The sequence below is a fragment of the Callorhinus ursinus genome, unplaced genomic scaffold (genome assembly GCF_003265705.2).
Source record: "Callorhinus ursinus isolate GAN/ISIS: 27379988/994484 unplaced genomic scaffold, GSC_fseal_2.0 scaffold1, whole genome shotgun sequence".
NCBI classification, from domain to species: domain Eukaryota; kingdom Metazoa; phylum Chordata; class Mammalia; order Carnivora; family Otariidae; genus Callorhinus; species Callorhinus ursinus.
The window spans coordinates 56036597-56060055 of NW_027397063.1; the positions used below are offsets into that span (position 1 = coordinate 56036597).

General features: G+C 38.0%; 1 protein-coding gene across 1 annotated transcript in view; it reads left to right on the forward strand.

Annotated features, from left to right (window-relative positions):
- Positions 1 to 22464, forward strand: part of CFAP91 (cilia and flagella associated protein 91) — a 97580-nt gene extending 75116 nt beyond the window's left edge. The window contains exons 15-18 of the mRNA XM_025874815.2: positions 228 to 376; positions 943 to 1034; positions 11479 to 11644; positions 19574 to 22464. Of these exons, the coding sequence (XP_025730600.1) occupies positions 228 to 376; positions 943 to 1034; positions 11479 to 11630 (393 nt within the window). The 3' untranslated portion in view covers positions 11631 to 11644; positions 19574 to 22464. The remainder of the gene's footprint in view (positions 1 to 227; positions 377 to 942; positions 1035 to 11478; positions 11645 to 19573) is intronic.
- The last annotated feature ends 995 nt before the right edge of the window (positions 22465 to 23459 follow it).

Below are 23459 nucleotides of genomic sequence, written 5' to 3' on the forward strand. Positions count from 1 at the left end.
GACTCATAATTCTAAAATGGGTAGATGGATGGGGGCTGCCCAGAATGGGTAGGTAGGTGGGCTAGAAACTGACCAGACAGGGAAAAAAAAAAAAAGAAAGGAATGATCAATGAGGGGACTATTGACTTAATGAAAGAAACAGGTCAACCAATGTTAGTTCATTTTTTTGGTCTTGTTTACAGTAGTATTCCTGTTCTCAGTAACAGGGGTATTTTTATTTTTTGCAGGTGATTAAAGTTCACCAAAGTACTGTAACTTCCTATCTGGAAGACATAATACTGAATACCGAAGAGAGCACGGCAGAAGAACAAGCCAGGGCAGAAATTGAGAAGATGGCTGAGGAAATCAATGACATTGCTTATGAAATGGAGAGCCGGTTGGTACAAGAGAACAGACAGCAGAATGGACAGCCCATTTGCTGTTACTCATATGTATTTTCCAAGAGCTTAAGATTTTACCACCAAGGAGAAACAAGTATATATCTCCTGCTTCAGTGTCCATTGTTTTAATTGCATAACTCTTTAGAAGTCAACATGCCTAAACCTTTGTGAGGCAGGAGCGCTGGGAGTAGAATTTTCAGTTATTCTCTGCAGTCTGGATCACTAACATATTACATTTAGAATACCACAAAGCATGAAAGCAATGTGAGTAATTACGTGCAATATTACTCCACCCCAAAGGTTTTGGCTTCTTGTATAAATTATACCTCTAACATTCCCTTCCTGGCAGGCAGGTTAACTGAAGAACAGGGTCAAATCTGAATCTGCATGAAGTTAACCAAGCCCACCAGGAGTATAATATTTCAGACAACTTAATCAAGGAAAAGGCAGTGGTGGGATTTGAGCAATGGAATCCCTTACACAAGCAAGGAGAACCTAAGTAGAAATCAGCAGCTCAAGGCAACAAAGGAAATAGTTTAATTGTTTTTTTTTTATTTTTCAGTCGAACTCAGCTTCAGTCAGAGGAGATTGTTGCTGAGTTGGTTTATAGTTTCCTGATCCCAGAGGTACAAAAGGACTTTGTCAAAGAAAAAGGTAAGCCAATGTAATGCTTTACTTTGAAAGATATAAACTATTTTCAATATCCCTGAGATTTAAAATGAGCAGAAGTATGAAGAAATTTCTGAAGCAGAATCACCAAGTTTTCTTATTTCAGAGCTTGTCAAGTTCTCTTCATGCTGATTCCAGAATATAATCACCTCTAGTATAGATGGGGTGCAGTTCTAGAAAGTGTGACAGAGTATCGAAAGCCAAACCTTCAAGAGGAAGTTCCCAAAAGAGGTGTATTTTGTGATTTTTTTTTTTAAGACATAAAGCAAATATTGACAATATGCAGAATTTTCAAACTGTACTAGCCTTTTGGAGGTGGGACACCTACAAAGTGGGTATTGGAAAGCTGAGATGCTTGAAGGGCTTAAATCTATTCTGCTGCTCTGCCTGTGCCACAGATAACTTCTGTTTCTGCCAGGACTGTATCTAAGTATAAATATCTTCACTTACTTGTCAAAAGTGGCATGTTTTGAAGACTAATGCTTTTATTTTATTTTTATTTTTTTAACAATTTTTTTTTAAGATTTTATTTATTTATTTGACAGAGAGAGACACAGCGAGACAGGGAACACAAGCAGGGGGAGAGGGAGAGGGAGAAGCAGGTTTCCAATGGAGCAGGGAGCCTGATGGCCGGGCTCAATCCCAGGACCCTGGGATCATGACCTGAGCTGAAGGCAGACGCTTAATGACTGAGCCACCAAGGCGCCCGAAGACTAATGCTTTTAGTCAATAGAGAAAGTAAAAAAATTGTCTTAAAAAATGTTCTTGGGGCACCTGGGTGACTCAGTCGGTTAAGCATCTGACTCTTGATTTCGGCTCAGGTCAAGATCTCAGGGTCTTGAGATCAAGGCCCACGTCTGGCTCCACACTCAGCATGGAGTCTGCTCGAGATTCTCCCTCTCCCTCTGCCCAACCTCCTTCCTCAAAAAAAAAAAACACCCCCGCCCTCCAAAAAAGAATACTTTTCTGGAGCTTTCAGGCTATTGGTGACAGACAGGTAACCAGAGAGAGAGAGGGGTGCAACCAGAAGATCAATATTTAAGTGAAATAACTTCCATGGGAAGATCCTAAGCTCACCTTGTCCCACAGTTACTCCTAGATAACACCCACATCAGTGTAAATAACCCAGAAAGCAACCTGAAAACTGGAAGAACACACTCTGAACACCTAAATGTAGGGAAGAGACCACATCAAAAATGGTAGGAAGGGCGGAGACAGGTCAGGAACCAAACTGACCCATGACACTGTCCATGGGAGGGACACCGCAAGCAAGAGAAAGGAGAGCAGCAGACCCTACACCAGACACCCGAGACACAGGGGACCTGTATTGGGAAGATGAATCCCCCTTAATATTTGGCTCTGAAAACCAGAGGGGCTTAACCTCACAAGTTTTACAATCAGCAGGGCTCAACACCTGGAACTTTATAAATCCACGGCTTGGCTCTAGGAGAGCCAGAGGGCAATAGGAATCATCCCCACCCTTAAAGAGACAGCATAACAAACAGCCCCACTGGGATACATCATGGAAGCAGCAGTATGAGTGTATGAGAAGGTTTACTAATCTCAGAACATGTGCTAGGAGATTTCTTCAAAAACAAAAGTGCTGTCAGGGCCATTTACCTCCCTCAACCCCAGCCTAGATAAACAGATACCTACAAGGACCAGCAAAGTACACACACTCTCTCCACTTAGCTTACTAACAACGTGCCCCATCCCCATGTTCCCCTTTGGATCTGCCTTCTCCCAACCACTCCACTTAGCAGGAGTTCATCGAAAGCAATGTCACAAACCTGGCATTATGCAGGCAGCCCCAGTGGACCAGCACCACTCCAAAGTGACTTCTGCCCCAAGGAGAGGGAAAAATAATCACACACACATCAGTTCAACCGTGAACCCAGCAGTGGGCAGATATCTGGTCTGACTGCAGGCCTCACCCACCAATGAAAACCTACCAGGGGTCAACACAGGGAGAATGCCCTGTAGTTCATTGTGACCACAGCTCTGGCAAACATCTGGGCTGACCAAAATCAAGCCCATGGTGACCCCAGACTGGCCCACTAACAACACAGGGACCAAACCCTGCCCACAACAGGCAGACAGCCTTTGCAGACAACTAAACTGAAGGCAGATATGACTCAGCCACAACAATAGGGCACACACAACACACATAGGAGATACCCCTGAATGCCAGGGTCTGGTGAACAGGGGACATTCTACTGCAGGGCACTATAGGACCACCTCTTCATACGTCCATGACTTTCAAGAGCCAGAGATGTAGCTGACTTTCACAGCACATAGATAACAGACACACAGAGTTGGACAAAATGAGGAGACAGAAGAATGTGTCCCAAATGAAAGGACAGGACAAAAATCACAAGGAAGCTAAATGAAACAGAGATAAGCAATATGCCTGATAGAGAATTAAAGTAATGGTCATAAACATACTTACGGGAATGGAGAAAAGAGTGAAGGACTCAGACACTCAACAAAGAGATAGAAAACATAAAAAAGAACCAATCAGAGATGAAGAACTCAATAACTGAAGTTAAAAATACACTAGAGGGAAAAAAATAGTACACAAGAAGAAGCAGAACACATCAGTAACTTGGAGGACAGAGTAATGGAAAGCAATCAAGCTGAACAGGAGAGAAAAAATAATAATAAAAAATGAAAATAGGTTAAGGAAACTCAACCACACCATCAAGTGTAATAACATTTGCATTATAAGGACTCAAGAAGGAGAAGATGGGTGGGGGGGGCGGGAGAAAATTTTATTTGAAGGAATAATAGCTGAAATCTTCCCATATGTGGAGAAGGAAACAGAAATCCAGATTCAGGAGGCACAAAGCACCCCCATCAAAATCAAAACCCAAGGAGGTGCACACCAAGGCACATGGTAATTAAAATGGCAAAAAGTAGTGCTAAAGTAATTTTAAAGCAGCAAGAGAAAAAAAGTAGTTACATACAAGAAATACCCTGTAAGACAACTAGCTGATTTTTCAGCAGAAACATTTCAGGCCAGAAGAGAGTGGCATGATATATTCAAAGTGCTGAAATAGAAAAACCTGCAACCAAGAATACTCCATCCAACAAAACTATCATTCAGAATAGAAGGAGAGAGGGTAGAGAAAGAGTTTGCCAGACAGACAAAAGTTGGAGGAATTCATGACCACTAAATCAGCCTTACATGAAATGTTAAGGGGACTCTGTGAGTGGAAAGGAAAGGCCATAAGCAGGAGTAAGAAAAGTAGGACGCACAAAACCTGTAAAATTAAGTATGTCTATAAAACAAGTATGTCTATATTCACAAAATAAAAGGATATCAAGTATGTATGACACCATATACCTAAAATGTGACAGGGAGAGGAATAAAAATTTAGTGCTTTTAGAATGGGTTCAAACTTAAGCGACCAACAACTTAATATAGACTGCTATTTGTATAAGATGTTACATATCAACCTAATAGTAACCACAAAACAAAAACCAGTAATATATATACAAAAAATAGAGAGGGGAATCTAGGTATATCACTAAAGAAAGCCAGCAAACCAGGAGAGAAAAAAGAGAAGAAAGGAACAGAGAAGAACTACAAAAACAACCATAAAACATGTACTTACTGATACTTGTTACTTACCTATCAATAATTACTTTGAATGTAAATGGACTAAATGTTCCAATCAAAAGACGTAGGGTCATAGAATTGATAAAAAACCAAGACCCATCTATATGCTGCCTATAAAAGACTCATTTCAGACCTAAAGACACATGCAGATTGAAAGTGAAGAGATGCAAAAGCATTTATCAAGCAAAGGGAAGTGAAAAGCAAACCGGGTTAGCTACACTTAGTTCAGACAAAGTAGACTTGAAAACAAAGACTGTAACAAGAAACAAAGACACTACATAATCATAAAGGGAACAATAATCCAACAAAAAGATACAATTATAAATATTTATGCATCCAACATGGGAGCACTCAACCACATAAAGCCGCTATTAACATACATAAAGAGAGTAATTGATAGTAAAACAATAATAGTAGGGGACATTAACACCCCACATAATCAATGGACAAATCATCCAAAGAATAAAATCAAGAAAACAGTGTTTGAATGACACAGTGGACCAGATGGATCTAAGAGATACTCAGAACTTTCCATCCTAAAACAGTGAAATAGGCATTCTTTTCAAGTTCACATGGAACATTCTCCAGAATCGATAACGTTAGGCCACAAAATAATTCTCAACAAATTTTGAAAGTCTGAAGTCATCTTATGCATCTACTCCACCTACAATGCTATGAAACTAGAAACCAACTACAGGAAAAAATCTGGAAAGAAGACACATACATAGAGGTTAGATAACATGCTACTAAACAATGAATGCGTCAACCAAGAAATCAAAAAATACATGGAGAGAAATGAAATGAAAACACAGTGATCCAAAATCTTTGGGATGTAGCAAAATCTGTTCTAAGGAAGATTATAGCAGTACAAGCCAATTTCAAGAAGCAAGAAAAATCCCAATCTAACTTTACACCTAAAGAAGCTAGAAAAATAACAAGCAAAACCCAAAACCAGAAGGAAGGAAGTAATAAAGAGAAGAAATAAAAGAAATTAAAAAACAAGAGAAGAACTCAAGGAAACCAGGAGCTGGTTCTATGAAAAGATCAACAAAATTGATACACCTTTAGCCATACTCATCAAAAAAAAAAAAAGGAGAGAGACAGAGAGAAGACTCAAACAAAATTAGAAAAGAAAGAGAAATAACAGAAACCGAAACAGAAATAACAGAAACAGAAATAATACCACAGAAATAGCAAGGGTTATGAGATTATTATGAAAAAGTATATGCTAACAAGTTGGACACCCTAGAAGAAGTGGATAAATTCCAAGAAATATATAACCTCTCCACACTAGATCAGGAAGAAATAAAAAATTTGAAGACTGATCACCAGCATGGGAGATGAATCTGTAATCAAAAAACTTCCAACAAAAGTTTAGGACCAGATGGCTTCACAGGTGAATTCTACCAACATTTAAAGAAGAGTTAATACCTGTTCTTCTCAAACTATTCTGAAAAATAGAAGAGGAAGGAAAGCTTTCAAATGTATTTTATGAGGCCAGCTGTATGTACCCTGATACCAAAACCAGATAAAGATGCTACAAAACAAGAGAACTACAGGCCAGTCAGTATCTCTGATGAACATAGATGCAAAAATCCTCAACAAACTATTAGCAAACCAAATCCAACAATACATAAAAAAAATTTCACCACAGTCAAGTGGGATTTCTTCCTGGGATGCAAGGGTGCTGCAATATTTGTAAATCAATTAATGTGATAGATCACAACAACAGAAAGTATAAAAAACCATATTTCAATAGATGCAGAAAAAGCATTTGACAAAGCACAGCATCGTTTCATGGTAAAGACCCTCAACAAAGTAGGTTTAGAGGGAATTTACCTCAACATACTAAAAGCCATATATGAAAAACCCACAGCTGATATTATACTCAGTGATGAAAAACAGAGCTTTCCCCTAAGATCAGGAATTAAAACAAAGATGTCCACTCTCACCACTTTTATTCAACATAGTACTGGAAATTCTAGCCACAGCACTCAGAAGAGAAGAAGAAATAAAAGGCATCCAAATTAGTAAGGAGAAGTAAAACTTTATTTGCAGATGACATGATAATGTATAGAGAAAAACCCTAAAGACATGACCAAAAAACTATTAGAATTAATAAATGAATTCAGAAGGGTTGCAGGATACAAACTCAGTATGCAGAAATCTTTTGAATTTTTATACATTAATAATGAAGTAACAGAATGAGAAATTAAGAAAACAATCCCATTTACAATTACACCAAAAAGAATTAAATACCTAGGAATAAACTTAACCAAGGAGGTGAAAGATCTCTACTCTGAACACTATAAAACATTAATGAAGGAAATTGAAGATGACACAAATGGAAAGACATCCCATGTTCATAGATTGGGAGAACAAAATTGTTAAAGTGTCCATACTACACAAAGCAATCTACAGATTTAATGCAGTCCCTATCAAAATACCAACAGTATTTTTCACAAAACTAGAACAAATAATCCTAACATTTGTATGGAACCACAAAAGACCGTGAATGACCAAGGCAGTCTTGAAAAAGAAGAACAAAACTGGAGGTATCACAATCCCAGATTTCAAGATATGCTACAAAGCTGTAGTAATCAAAACAGTATGGTACCAGCACAAAAAACAGACACATAGATCAATAGAACACAATAGAAAGCCCAGAAATAAAACCACAATTATAATGGCTAATTTTCCACAAAGGAGGCAAGAATATGCAATGGGAAAAAGTCTCTTTAGTAAATCGTGTTGGGAAAACTGGACAGCTACATACAAAAGAATGAAACTGAACCATTTTCTTACACCATACATAAAAATACACTCAAAATGGATTAGGGACTTACATGTGAGACCTGAAACCATAAAAATTCTAGAAGAGAGCACAGGCAATAATTTCTCTGACATTGGTCATAGCAACATTTTTCTAGATATGTCTCCTGAGGCAAGGGAAACAAAAGCAAAATGAACTATTGGGACTACATCAAAATTAAAAGCTTCTGCACAGCAAAGGAAACAATCAACAGAACTAAAAGATAACCTACTGAATGGGAGAAGATATTTGCAAATAACATATCCAATAAAGGGGTAGAAAATATATAAAGAACTTTTATAACTCAAGACCAAAAGAAAAAATCCAATTAAAAAATGGACAGAAGACATGAACACATTTCTCCAAAGAAGACATACAGATGGCCAATAGACACATGAAAAGATGATCACATCACTAATCATCAGGGAAGTGCAAATTAAAACCATGGTGAGATATCACCTCATACCAGTCAGAATGGCTAAAATCAAAAACACAAGAAAAAAGTGTTGGCAAGGATGTGTGTAAAAAAAAAAAAAGGAACCCTCATACCCTTATGGGAGGAATGCAAACTGGTGCAGCCACTGTAAAAGACAATATGGAGGTTCTTCAAAAAAATGAAAACTAGAACTGCCAAATGACCTAGTAATTCCACTACTGGGTATTTACCTAAAGAATATGAACAGTAATTTGAAAAGATATATGCATCCCTGTGTTTATTGCAGCATTATTTAACAATAGCCAAATTATGGAAGCAGCCCAAGTGTCCATCAATAGATGAATAGATAAAGATGTGGTATATATCCACAATGGAATATTACTCAGCCATAAAATAAAAAAGAATGAAACATTGCCATTTGCAACAACATGGATGGATCCAGAGGGTATAATGGTAAGTGAAATAAGTGAGTCAGAGAAAGACAATTATATGATTTCACTCCTATATTAAGTTTAAAAACAGATTAAATCAACAAAGAAAAAAAGAGACAAGTAAAAAGAATCTTAAGTATAGAGAACAAACTGATGGTTACCAGTGGGGAGATTGGTGGGCAAATAGGTGAAATAGGTGAAGAGAACTAAGAGTTCACTTAACATGATGAACATTGAGAAATGTATAGAATTGTTGAATCACTATATTATACACCTGAAACTAATATAACACTGTATTTTAATTGTACTGGAATTTTAAAAAAGAATAAAAAAATTAAAATCTTTTGTAAGCCTCAAATGTTTACAGTCAAAAAAATATGGAAAGAGCACAGATGTCCATCGACAGATGAATGGATTAAGATGTTGTACATATACACAATGGAATGTTACTCAGCCATCAGAAAGAATGAAATCTTGCCATTTGCAACGACGTGGATGGAACTAGAGGGTATTATGCTAAGTGAAATAAATCAGACAATTATCATATGATCTCACTTGTGTGGAACTTAAACAAAATAGAGGATCATAGGGGAAGGGAGGGAAAAATAAAGTAAGACAAAATCAGAGAGGGAGACAAACCATAAGAGACTCTTAACTCTAAGAAACAAACAGGGTTGCTGTAGGGGAGGGGTGTGGGGGATGGGGTAACTGGGTGATGGGCATTAAGGAGGGCACGGGATATAATGAGCACTGGTGTTATATGCAACTGATGAATCACTGAACTCTACCGCTGAAACTAATAATACACTATATGTTAATTAAATTGAATTTAAATTAAAAAATTTAAGTGAAAGAACAGCTCGGTTATTTTTTACAAGGTTTCCATGTTGTTCAGGGAATTCTGGACAGGTTTAAGAGAAGTATAACATTTCCGATCACCTAATAGGGATAGAGGAATGGTAGAGTTCTAATGCATTTGAAGAGAACAAAGAAATACCTTATTTTCCCATTACATGATTGTACTGTAATTTCTAAGCCCGTACCTCTTAGTGATAAGCATTTAGTTTGTTTCAGTGTGTTTTCCTATAACTAGCAGTGCTGCAGGCAGTATATTCTATGCCTATCCTGTTCATGCTACTGACAGTAAATTGCTAGCAGTACGGTGCTAGAAATAGAGTATGTGCATTTTACTTTTGCTAGATACTACCAAATAGCTCCCACAAAAAGATTGTTCTAATTCGTACTCCCATCAGTGGTGTATGATAGTCCTTATATCAATAACATTTAATTTTCAGATAAAATAATCAATGTTTCTATGTCACCTTTTTATAAAAGGGATTTTGTGTTTTCTGAATCTTTTTTTTTTTTAAAGATTTTATTTATTTATTTGAGAGAGAGAGAATGAGAGATAGAGAGCAAGAAAGGGAAGTGGGTCAGAGGGAGAAGCAGGCTCCCTGCTGAGCAGGGAGCCCGATGCGGGACTCGATCCCGGGACTCCAGGATCATGACCTGAGCCGAAGGCAGTCGCTTAACCAACTGAGCCACCCAGGCGCCCATGTTTTCTGAATCTTTAAGAAAATATGCAAATCCTTTTTATTTGGTCAGTCTTCTTTAGGTCAATTCTAACTGAGGGGATTGAAGGAGGCAGGGAACTAGTGTTTAGTAGTTACTAGTTTGTGATCCCTTCCCCTAGCTTCTCTGGGCTCTGAGGGAAAGGAGCTGGAGGAGGCACTTGAGCTGAAGGAATCCAGTGGGACTTGTCTGTGGGGAAGCTGGGCAAGTCCTCAGCCTCTCCTCTTTCTATTACACCAAATGAAGAAAGCCATCTGGACAGGGAGCGCACACTAGGACCTTTTGCTTCTTAAAAGAACCATATGTATTATATAGACTCTTTACCCCAAATTAAGGCAATATATACAGACTATTTTGAGGTATATCATGATTGAAGACCTTGAAGAGACCTGTATATAGATGTAAAGTAACAGTAACTACCAAATTTTAAGTGCATGCTAAGTTCCAGACACGATACTAAGCATTTAAAAAGTACCTATCTCAATTTCTTAAAATAGCTGGAGCTGTATTCTCATTTTCAATTATGGAAATTAGTGCTTAGAGAGTTTATACAACTTACAGATGTGAACCATGGTCTGTGTGGCTCCAAAGTCCCCATTCTTTCAACCATACTACTGTGAAGTGGAAGTTGATTTATCCTCTATAAACTGTGATTTATCCTCTGTAAACTCGCTGATACATGAACAGCACAGAACCCATAGTACTTCTTACTGTCCTTTACCGGCTGTGTGATTTGGGGCAAATTACTTAATCTCTCTGTGTTTCCTTATCTGAAAATGGGGATATTATTCATCGTCTCTTTTAGGGTTGTGGGGTGGTTTAAATGGATATACACCAACTGCTTAAAACAGTGCCTGGCACAAAGTAAGGACAAATGCTATGTGCTAACGTTATCATCATCATCATGATTAGTCCCTTCCAAGGGAGATGGGATGCTTAATGTACTAATCTTTGATAATAAATATCCTTAGAATATGGAGCAAAGACCACCTTCTAAAGCCATGAGCTGAGAAACTCATCATCAGTCAACAAGTATGCTCCATATTAGGAACAAAAGCTCAAAGAGAAGTAGGAGACAAGGTCTCTACCTTTAAGTCATTACAACCTAGTTAAAAAAACAAAACGAAACTCACACTGAGTGCTTCAGTGCTGCGTGGGTTTGTGGGAACTCAGGTGTGGCAATGGTGGATGTGGGTCGGCCCGGTCAGAGGAGGCTTCCTGGTGGAGCTGGGCCCTGAGTTGGGCTGTGCAGACACTCCAGCAGAGGGCAGCTGGGGAGGACAGCAATAGAGGCCAGCTGCGTGGGGAGGAGCCTGACCGGACTGAACCGGAGAGTGGGGACAGGGAGAGCAGCAATGATCAACCTTAGGTCTGGTTCCCTCTAGAAGGCATACTTCTACAACAGAGAGCAGCTCATTGCTATTTACGCTCATCAGCTTGAAGCAGGGGAATATGTGGTTTACCAAATTATCATTTCTGTCACTGCTTTCTTGAAAATATTTGGGAATGATTTTGTTTAGACTTTCAGAGTAAAATTTCTTGTCGCTTTGGCACAGTGAGAAACGCCCAGCGGAAGCATATCCTTGCAGCCCATCAGATCATCCACAGCCACACAGAAGACATGGTCAATAAGAATTTTGTGGCGCAACAGCCAGATGAGGAGGTCTCGGACACTGACAAGTCACCTGAGAAAAAAACTCAAAAATAAGAATTGCAGCTAAGGTGAGTTTGACTTTTTATCTGAAAGGAAGCAGAGGGGAGGAGAGGCAGCATCATTCAGCTCTCTGCTCTACTCCAACAACCCTAATGTGTTTAAGAAAGTGAAACACTCCCATTCAAATTGGCACATTTCATCTAGGTGATGGAACCTACTGTTGAAATTCTTAGAGAACAGAGTTGACATTATAGCAGTTGGACTCCTGTGTCCAGATAATAGGATTCTGGGAAATTTTTTATGGGTCCTTAAAGCACATGATGGTATTTGATCAGAAATAAAGCTGTAAAATGTGTCCATGTTATAAAAAGTAACTTGTTCTTAGGGAGTAGAGAAGGAATCCCTGTCTCATCACGTTGGTTGTAAGCACAGCATGAGGCACAGCCTGTCCAGTTCTAGCCCAGACGCCTCCTGCAGGGCCCACCAGGAGTTGGTCTTAGGCTCAACTAAACATTCCTACTCACAAGACTAACACAGACAAGTTTCGATAGGAGCTGAGTATCTGTTTACTCAGCAAGATAGAAGACAGGAACCCCAGCTTCGAGCAGGGCAGCTGCAGGTGCTTCTCTTTATATGGAAGCTCTTGTCGTGTCCACACAGATGAACACATAGCTATTTAGTCCCCTGGTTACAAAGCTCAGACGCAAGGAAGAGAGATTGACATTGGGTAGGTGCAGACCTGCCCTGGTTTCTGTGCCTCAGGGGCCAGGATGTCTTGTAATGATTCCATAGACACAGTGTCCAGGGTCCCCTTAATGGATTCACTCGGTTACAAAAGTCAGCACACTCAGGAAAACTCAAACCTATGGTTTCCTATTAGGTAGTACTAGTTCATTTGTAATTCCTTCCAATCAAATGCTAGTTACCACTTGGAGGGCAAGTAGTGTTGCTTAGTAACATAGTTGATACAAACTACCTTATCGAATTGCTAGGAAAACAGAGCTAGAGAGTCAATTGAAAGTAAAATTCTTATGAGAATTCTCAGAAGAAAGAAAGAAGAAATTCTCTGAACCCTTTGCATATACCTTCTCTCTCAACCCTTTTCTGGTCAAGCACATCATCTACTATTTTGCTGTGAGAGTATGCTGTCAGGATGGGGAAGACACAAGGCTTCCGGGAAAATTTGAGCCTGGCATTCAGAAGATTTGAGTGTTAGCCAGCGCTGCCACTAACGGTATCATTTTATACAATAATGTCCCTTCACTAGAGGTTTGCCTGCACTTATGTGACCAGCAGACCCTCTGCAAGGGAATCTAGTGGGACCTTAAGTTTCAATCAAAGAGGATCATGGAAGGAATATTGAGATGAAGGGTCAGTTAAGAAAGAAAGCAGAGGGGGCGCCTGGGTGCTCAATTGGTTAAGCGTCTGCCTTTGGCTCAGGTCATGATCCCAGAGTCCCAGGATCAAGCCCTGTGTCAGGCTCCCTGCTCAGTGGGGAGTCTGCTTCTCCCTCTGTCCCTCACCCTGCTCTTGTGCTCTCTCACTCACTCTCTCAAATAAATAAAATCTCTAGAAAAAGAAAGAAAGGAAGAAGAGAGAAAACTGACGAAGGACTCTTAAATACCAAGCTATGGCTGTAAATTACAGCAGAAAATCTTTTGTTTTTAATTAATAATGAAATAATCTCTGAAATCCCTGAAAAGATAAACCATGTATTTACAGGTAATGTTATCCATACATCTATATAATATAAATTCAAGGACCATAGCATTTTGCCTATCTTACTATTGTGATAAAAATCACCTTCAATACTTGGATAGTCATTTTTCTTACATGAAAATTTAATAAGATAAAAAATTTACATAGTTTAAATTGAGTATGTCTGCATTTACTTCTGAGTATAAAGTATCTCTCTACTGCTTTATTAATGTTTGGAACATGATGCTTAGTTGCCCCCATGTATGTACTCTCTCTTCCTTCTCTGTGGGAAGGATGGAAGGACAGATGTGAGATTATTTACTAACGCTTAAGGATGTAGGCATGGACCACTGATTTTAAAATATTTTTAATCAGCTTGAAGATAATGGAGAGCTAACAGTGAGGAATTTTGGGCAAATATTTAAGAGAAGACAAATTCAGAGAGTTGATGCTGGCATTTGCAGTCACTTCCCCCCCTCCCCGCCAAGGGAATATGCACATTCTAGAAAATGGGGCTGAAAAGCTGAGTGATGCTTTCACCAGCTTTGTAAAAGTAGGGGGACAAAAACTAGAGTCAAGCTGGAGGCCCTGGTAAGCCTCCTCCATTTGGGTTGGGACTCCAACCCCTAGTTGGGATGAGGGGCGCCTTGGGTGGCTCAGTTGGTTAAATGTCCAACTCTTGATTTCGGCTCACGTCATGATCTCAGGGTCATGAGATCAAGCCCCATGCCAGGCTCTGTTCAGCATGGAGTCTGCTTGGGATTCTCTCTCTCTCTGAAATAAAAATAAATCTTAAAAAAAAAAAGTACCTAACTCATTTGGTTCACAGCTGGAGAGGAATTTGCCTCAGGATGAATCATACCCTGACTCTCACCCATACCTGATTTAGAGGATATTTAGATGAGACTTAGTTGATGCTCTAATGAGTTAAAACTTTGGGCGCTATTGGGATGGAATGATTGTATTTTGCATATGAGAAGGACATGGATGGGGGGGCCTGGGGTGGAGTACTACAGACTTGTGTCCCTCCAAAATTCAGATGTTAAAACCCTAATCTCCAATATGATGGTATTTGGAGATGAGGGCTATGGGAGATAATTGGCTTAGATGAGATCATGAGGGCGGGTCCCCCATGATGGGAATGGTGCCCTTATAAGAAGAGACACCAGAGAGCTTGTTCTTTTTCCCTGCCATGTGAGGACCTGGCAAGAAGGCAGCCATCTACAAACCAGGAAGAGAGTGCTGACAGCCTGATCTCAGACTCCTAGCATCCAGAACTGTGAAAAAATGAGTTTCTGTTGTTTAAGCTACCCAGTTAAGGTATTTTGTTAAAGCAGCCTGAGCTAAGACACTTATGTTTAAAGAGATAAAAGTCAACACTGAAATTTTCAAGAGAACTGGAAATGATACAAATGATACAGCAGATTTCAGTAATCAGCAGTAATCAACATGAGAAACTCAACGAATGGATTTAAGAGCAGGATAAATACAGCTATGGAGAAAACTAATAAATTAGAAGATAGGTCAGAAGAATTTACCTAGAAAGAATAAAGGAACAAAAAGGTGGAAACTACAGAGGAGATGCAAGGATAGATATAGGATAACTTAATCACTAGGAAGAGACAAAAAGATAGAAATGGACCACTGATTCAAGAAATCTGACTACTAAGAGAAGAAATATGTTGGGAAACACTATGCATTGTGAATTTTTAAAAACCAATGAAAGACTCAATATTTAATAAGCCTTCTTAACCCCAGGCAAAAAAAATATTAAAAATCTCTACCTACATACACTTTAATATGACTGCTGAAAATGAATCTTTAGAGTTTTCAGAGGAAAAGGATGTGAATTACCTTCAGAAGAGCAATAATTAAACTGAAGTTGACTTCTCATCAGAAATAAAGCCAGAAAATAAAGGAATGATAGCTTCAAAATGCTGAAATAGTATAACAAAGGATTCTATAACATGCAAATATATCCGTCAAGAATGACAATGAAAGACATTTTCAGATAAGTGAAACAAAATTTGTCACTAGGAGATCTTCACTACAAGAAATTACTAAAGAGGGCGCCTGGGTGGCTCAGTTGGTTAAGCGACTGCCTTCGGCTCAGGTCATGATCCTGGAGTCCTGGGATCGAGTCCTGCATCGGGCTCCCTGCTCAGTAGCAGTCTGCTTCTCCCTCTGACCCTCCCCCCTCTCATGCTCTCTCTCCATCTCATTCTCTCCCTCAAATAAATAAATAAAATCTTTAATAAAAAAAAAAGAAATTACTAAAGGGTGTTTTTCAAATAGAAGGAAAATTATCCCAGTTGGAAATTTGGAGATAAAGAATATGTGGATATTTACTGACTGCATAAAAAAAAAAACAATAAGGAAAAGCAAGAGCAGTGACATTACAGTTACACAGCATAAGTAGTGTGGGAGTCCGAAATCCGTGTGTGGGCTAAATTGTTCTGAGCCATTTGCATTATCTAGGAGAGGGATAGAGTGTTATTTAACATTATCTTTGATGACTCAAGGCAACAGTTTATAACCTCTAAGGTAACTCCTAAAGCATAGTAGAAAGATGTAGGACATCTAAACTAATAGAAGAAAATGGAATAAAAAAACCCCCCTCAATATAACTGGAAGATAGAAAGGAGAGAAAAAGGAAACAAAACCAATAGAAAGCACTGAATAAAATGGTAGGTGTTTATCATTGATTCATCATTAATTTATATTAAATGTAAATAGCTAAATGCCCAAAGTCAGAATTTGTCAGACTGAATAAAAATAAGTGCTGTTTGTAAGAGGCACATACAGGGCACCTGGGTGGCTCAGTTGGTTAAGTGACTGCCTTCAGCTCAGGTCATGATCCTGGAGTCCCGGGATCGAGTCCCACATCGGTCTCCCAGCTCAGCGGGGAGCCTGCTTCTCCCTCTGACCCTCTCCCCTCTCATGCTGTTTCTCTCTCTCTCTCTCTCAAATAAATAAATAAAATCTTTAAAAAAAAAAACAACTGTAAGAGGCACATACAAAATCTAAATATACAGAATGCTTACAAGTTAAAGGATAAAAAAATATATACCATAAAAAAAATTACCCACAGGAAAGCAGATATAACAATATTAATATTAGACAAAGAAGACTTTAAGGCAGAAAGTCCTACTAGACAAAATGAAGGATACTTCATAAAGATAAAGGTTTTAATTCATTGGGAAGGTATGAGTCACAAATAGGAATGTATCTAGTAACATGGCCTCAACCTTTGTAAAGCAAACTTAATAGAACTGCACAGAGAAACAAATCCAGAATAATGCTAGGAAATTTTAATCTCTATCAGGAACTGAGGGAAAAAAAAGAAATGGAAGATTTGAAATACATAATTAAGAAATTTGACCTAAAGCACATTTATAGAATATTATACCTAACAACTACAGATTGCATATTATTTAAGAATACACACAACAAACATGTACAAAAACTGACTATATATGGTCATAAAGCAAGTGTCAACCGTTTCAAACAGTTGAAATCCTGCAAAGTGTGTTTTTTGATAAAAATGCAAGGAAACTAGAAATCAATGACAAGATAATTCTAATATGTTTGAAAATTAAGAAATACAGATATAAACAATCTGTTCATCAAAGAAAGTGTCATAATAGAACTAGAAAATACTTTGAACTGAAAAATGACAAAAATGCTATGTATGTATCAAACTTGTGGAACACTGTTAATGTGATGCTTAGAAATTTATAGTCTTAAAGGCATTCATTTGAAAAGATGAAAATAAGACTAAGCATCCTTTTCAAGAAATTATAAAAAGGACAGTAAATTAGATGCAAAAAAGCAAAAGGAAAGAAAAAACATAAAATTTTGAAGAAAAACATGCGTAAGTTGGGGGAAAAAGAATTTAATAAAACAAAATAGACATGTCTTCTGATTTTAGGTAGGATATAGTAGGTAGCTGCAACATTTAAATAATGGATATGTTGTAAACATCATTATTTTTAAAGACATCGGAGAGCTATGGAAATCGAAGGGACTAGATGAACTATAACAGAGAGGAAAGTCCTTCCTAAGTGATCTGAGATCACTGGCCATTTTCTTGCCTTCGGGCATTGGCCAAGTTTGGGTACAAGCTGGGGCTCAGGCTTGCCAAGGGCAGAGGGTCTTTATTTACTAGGGGAAACAAACGAGCAAGGCTTTTAAAATCTGTATGGACTGGCATGATGGATTACAATCTAGAGGAGTCCTGAATGTATGGCCAAATTTCCCCACAGAATGTCAGCAGTAGGTTTTTAGTGGATAAACCTTTTACTAGTGAAAACATGTTTTAATCTATCATGTGTTATTTAACCAGCTGTTTCAATGGTGATCTTCACTCAGTCTCATGGATTTAACCATTGTTAATTTATTGTTCCATGATTTTTTTTGTGTCAGAAACAGCTGTATGTTCTGACTTGCCTACCTCACTGATACTTGATGGCTTAGCACTGATAACCTTTCAGTGTGAGTTTTTGAGTCAGATTAAGATTGAGATTTTTCTAAATAAGTAAACTACCCTTATCCACCATTATGGGATACTGAATGGCTTTGGAAATTAGCTTTTGCTGTAGACTTGATAATATTTTTTAATGAATCCAACCTAAAATTACAAGGCAAAACAGAGCTTATATGGCAGAATTTACACTATGGTAAAATCATTTCAGTGGCAACTAACGTTGAATCACAAGTAATGGCAAGCTGCTTTATCCACTTCCTGTGCTGTCACAAGTTAGAACAAGAAGCAAGATTTTAATTCCCACACATAGTTGCAGTGAATATGTTTTCTGAGTTTACACCTCCAGGAGCATTTTTTGGACCTTGAAACAAGTGCAAAGGAAATCTTCCTATATCAAAGTCTCTTTAACTGTGCGATGGAGGAATGTCCACTTAACCTTCAACTGGAAGCAATTAATATACGTTGTAATGACATGCTAAGAGGGAAATATCAAGAGAAGAATCTAATGGAGTTCTGTAAATGCCTCCCAAGCAGTAAATATGCACAATGAAAAGCATATGCTCATGGATTGATAATCAGTGTTGGCAGCACATATCTGTTTGACAGATATGTTCAAAGCTGAAATGGGGGTGTGTGTTGGGGGGGGTCTCACTGTAAATGTTTATCGGCTATTGGTGATATGTAATCAATTTTGATGATCTGAACCTCAATTGAGCAAAATGTTATCCCCTAAATAAGACTTCCATTTTTCTCATTAGTAGACTTATATTAAAAACAAACCTGTAGTCAGTTATTATTACTATCTTTTGAATTTTATCAAAAATTTTGTGAAAGTTTGTTTTCTCTTATTGAGGACCTACATAATATCCTCAATTTTGTTTATTGGCCCACAAAGTCTAAAATACTTACTATCAGGCCCTTTCAGAAGAAGTTTGTCAATTCCTACTATGTAGCAGTTAAAATAAATGAAGACAACTGAATACTATATTTGTAAGATTCACCTATGTTGTAAGTATCAAATCCAAAACAGAAGTCTTACAGTATGAATCTGTTTATATAAAGTTTAAAATCAGCACTAAACTATGGCATTTAGGAATACATATTTAGGAGGTAAAGATATGAAGAAAATCAAGAAAGTGAATACAGAAAAAATCAAATAAAAATCAGAATAGTGATAACTTTTAGAGAATAGAGATGGTTGTGATTGGGAAGGAGTAAGTGGGAGCTTATAGGACTTCTTGACCTGGGTGGTATTTACACAGATGAATATTTAACATGAATTCACTAAGCTGCACATTGGTTTTCTGTTATTTTCTCATATGTGTCATATCCCTTGATTAAAAGCTAGAAATATGTTTGTATATATACAAACATATGTGCATTCATGAGGCCTACAATACACATTAAATATTTCTGGAAAGATCAACAAGAAATTGGTTAAGTATTTGTCAGTAGACCTGGGGACTGGGGGGAAATAGATATACTTTCCTCATGTTTATATCCTTTTGTAGTTTGAATTTTTTTACAGTGTACACATAGTAAGTTTTCAGTTATAATTCAGTTAATGTAAGGTTTGTAAGTCCTGTAATTTGGAAACTGAGACCCTGTGAGTTAAGAAACATTCGGATCATGGGGCTCATAAGTGGCAGAGCTGGGATACGTCTGGCAATGTCTGGCTTCTGAACCAAGGCTCTTTGTAATTGTATCGCAGTAATTTTTTGTATGTATTGGTCTGATAATGATTGTTTCTTAAAAGATGACATAATCAAACATTTGTGGTTTTGTGTGTGTGTGTGTGTGTGTGTTTTTACAGGTTATCTTTTTTAAAAAGAAGCTGTACAAATCATCATATGGAATTCCAATAATCTATGCTTCTCCCAAGATGTGCAACTCTTATGGACTTGTCAATGTGTAATTCATGAGGAAAGATCTTTCTTCTCCATAAACTTCCAATAATTTAAAATTATTTTCAGTAATAATAAACGAAGGAGTTTATTCTCTTCGGTGTTTCCCAGATGCTCTACTTCAAGAGAAAATTTTCTCATGTCTCATTTCAACATTTTGTTAACTAGGAGGATATTCTGGCTTGCTGAATCAAACAAAAAGAAATGTTATTGAATATTTCTTACGTAGTTTTGGCTTCATATTCATAGTACATTGACCTTATCTGCCAAGTTTGAAAGCATGCATACCCCATGACCTGGCATTTCATCTCCTAGATATATATGCAGTAGAAATACATGAGTGTGTGCACCAATAGGCATGACAAGAATGTTCATAGCAGTACTTTTCATGATAGCCCCTAAACTAAAAACCCAAACATCCACTGACATTGGAATAGAAAAATAAACTGTGGTATATCCATACAATGGCCATCAACTTACCATTGAGCTTTAGATCTAAGAAGAGTATTCATGCAACACCCACAGAGAGGGTGCTATTGGGGAGCAATCTGTCCGTCCTGTGTCTTAACAAACATCATGATCCCTCCTCATTTAAAGATTGGTAAATATGAAAAAAACAAAAAAGTCTCAACAACAAATCTACATGGGCCCCACATGCATGTTACTCTGAAAACAGAATAAAAGCCTATCTTAGAAAATATCCTTCTCAATATTTTCTCCTTGAATCTCACAAGTCGAGGAAACAGGAGAAGCTTCAGAAGCTATCTGCTTGGTGATTTTAATAGGAAGCAAAAAGAAATGGCCTCTTAGGAAACTGCAGCAGAGAATAAGAAGAGCAGACGCCAACAGACAGATGCAGGCTGAAAAGAAAAGAAAGCTGGCTAAGATGAAAAAAAAAAATACAAAAAGATTAAAAAATCCAGTGAAACACATTTGGATGCAGTTAAAAGAACAGAAATATCAAAGCAGAGAATAAAAGAGGTGATGTTGCTAACAAATTTATTGGCATCCAAGATGGTTTGGGAAGGATAAAGAGATGAAAATGACAAAGAGGTTAGCTCTGGATCACCAATCCTAAAGCAATAGGAACCAAAACAAATAAAAATAAAGTTATAATAAAAGATTTTCTGAGCTGAAAAAATACTTGATCATATAAACTTGAAAAGGTTTACCTTGTATTAGGAAAACTGTGATCAGGGTAATTATTTTCACCAGAGAATCACTGACACACAGAAAAGTACTGCACAAGTAAGGAGGCAGTTGTGTTTTGTTTTGTTCCTCTAAAAATGCTAACCTGGGGATGCCTGGGTGGCTCAGTCAGTTAAGCATCTGCCTTTGGCTCAGATCCTGATCCCAGGGTCCTGGGATCGAGTCCCACATTGGGCTCCTTGCTCAGGAGGGAGTCTGCTTCTCCTGCTCCCGCTCCCTCTGCTTGTCTCTCTTGCTCGCTCTCTTTCTCTGTCAAATAAATAAATAAAATCTTTAAAAAAAATAAAAATGCTGGGGCGCCTGGGTGGCTCAGTTGGTTAAGCAACTGCCTTCGGCTCAGGTCATGATCCTGGAGTTCCGGGATCGAGTCCCACATCGGGCTCCCTGCTCAGCAGGGAATCTGCTTCTCCCTCTGACCCTCTTCCCTCTCGTGCTCTCTCTCTCTCATTCTCTCTCTGTCAAATAAATAAATAAAATCTTAAAAAAAAATCTTAAAAAAAATAAATAAAAAAAATGCTAACCTGAATGAGGTAATAGTTATTCACTTGTAAAATAAAAAATCAGGAACCCAAGACAAAATGAGAAGCAGCAAATTAGGCATGATGGGATAGGAGATGGGGGCGGGGTGGGGGGATTGCTATACAATAGCAGGCAACCACTGACTTATTCTGTAAATAGCCAGATAGTAACTATTTTAGGTTTTTCTGGCCAGTTTCTGTTGCAATTACTCAATTCTGCCATTATAAGGTGAAAGTGGCAATGGATAACACGTAGAAGGAACGTGACTATGTTCCAATAAAACTTCACAAAAACTAGCAGCAGCCAGATTTGGCCCACGAGCTGTAGTTTGCCCATCCCTGCTATATAGCAATAAACTAAAGTTAAAATCAATACCTACTTTGAAAAAGTGTTTAAAGTGGCTTTTAATAAAGAACCTATCATGAAACTTAATTTTCTAAAACAGTATTGATCTTTATGCAGTCTTCTAAAACTAAGATTTGTATTTAGACAAAAAGGAAAATACAAGGTATTACAGAATTCTCGTTAGTTCATTGAGGTTTACCAGGAGAGGAAAACTTTTTTTCTGTTACTAGGAACCTTCTACTTATAATGGCTTTAGTTAAAACATCTGAACTTTAAAAACCTTTGCTCTTAAAAATAAAACACCTTGGGTGATAAACAAAACTCATGTTTAAAGCCATGTGATCATAGCAACTGAAGCCATGTAGTTGGTTGGGACTAGACTAGTATAATCAATAGCAATATACAATCACAATGAACTGATTTGTAAGGTAGAAAACTTTTTTCATGGATGCATAATCATATATAGTGAATCCTTATGCCACTTAACAAAGGCATTGCCTCTTCCCAACATGCTTAAGAACAGGCAAAGTAAAATCCAAGGAAGAAGTGTATAGTGTGAGTTAAGGATCTCTTTGGGATGAGAAACTTAAGCACAAAATTGTTAGAGATTCCAACGCCTTAAGTGCAGAACTCCTAGACAGTTTAAAGTCTGAGTATATGTTGATTCAAGGGAACCCTTACCCCCCTCCTCAATTCTGGACCATGGTACCCACTTGGGAGTAGAGTTGCACCTGTGCAGCAGGCTGCACAGAGAGGCTTATAGACCCAGTTACCAGTAGAATGGAGAATGGAGAATGCCTGCCGGCAAATATGCACTTACCACTGGCCTCCAACTGTGCTGACCACTTGTGGAACAAAGGCCAGGCTAGCCCCTTAGCAGTGGAGTAGCATGGAGGTTAAGAGAATATGCTCTGGAGCCAAGTGGTCTGGATTGAAATCCCAGTCCAATGACAGTGTGTCCTCAGACAAGTTACTTAATCTCCTTAAGCTTTAGCTTCCTCAAATCTAAAGTGGTATAACCATAGAATGTACATCATCAGGTTGGTATGAGGATGTAATGAATTCATTCATGTAAAAGGCTTAGGACAGCAGCTGCCATATGGTAAGCATTCAATAAGTACCACTTAGCTGTTTTTATTATCACTATGGGATAGAAGCAAAGGATATGGGTAGAGCAAAGTAACTACATCTGCAATACAGAATGTGGCTCAGTGGGTGTCAGATGCTAACCAATCAGATGAATTTCTCCATCTCACTTGGGGATGAGTAAGAGAGAGAGAGGAATGAGTGTCCCGTGTTCTTTAGAATCTTCAAGTGTTGATGATAAGGGCTCACTTTCTACAAGACACCAGAGCAATAGAAGGAAGCCCTAAGTATTGTGAAGAAGAATTTCCCAGAAAATTTAACAAAAACCATTGAAGGAGGCTTCTTTTGTTACAGGTGTCAAATGTTGAGGAAACTGGAAACAAAGGCTATGATAGTTCTTAACCACGGTTGCATGCTAAAGTCATTGAGTACTTTAAAAAATTGGGTCTTGGGCCTCACCAGATCCAGTCAAGGGTATTTTTTTAAAGCTTCCCAAGTGATCTAATGTACATTCACAAATTTAGAATAGGAGAAACCTTTCCCAAGGAAACTGTCCCTCCCCAAGTATTTACCATTCAGAAACTTACCATGGAAGACATGTCTTTAGTCTAGGCTTTAATGATATTTTATTTCAAA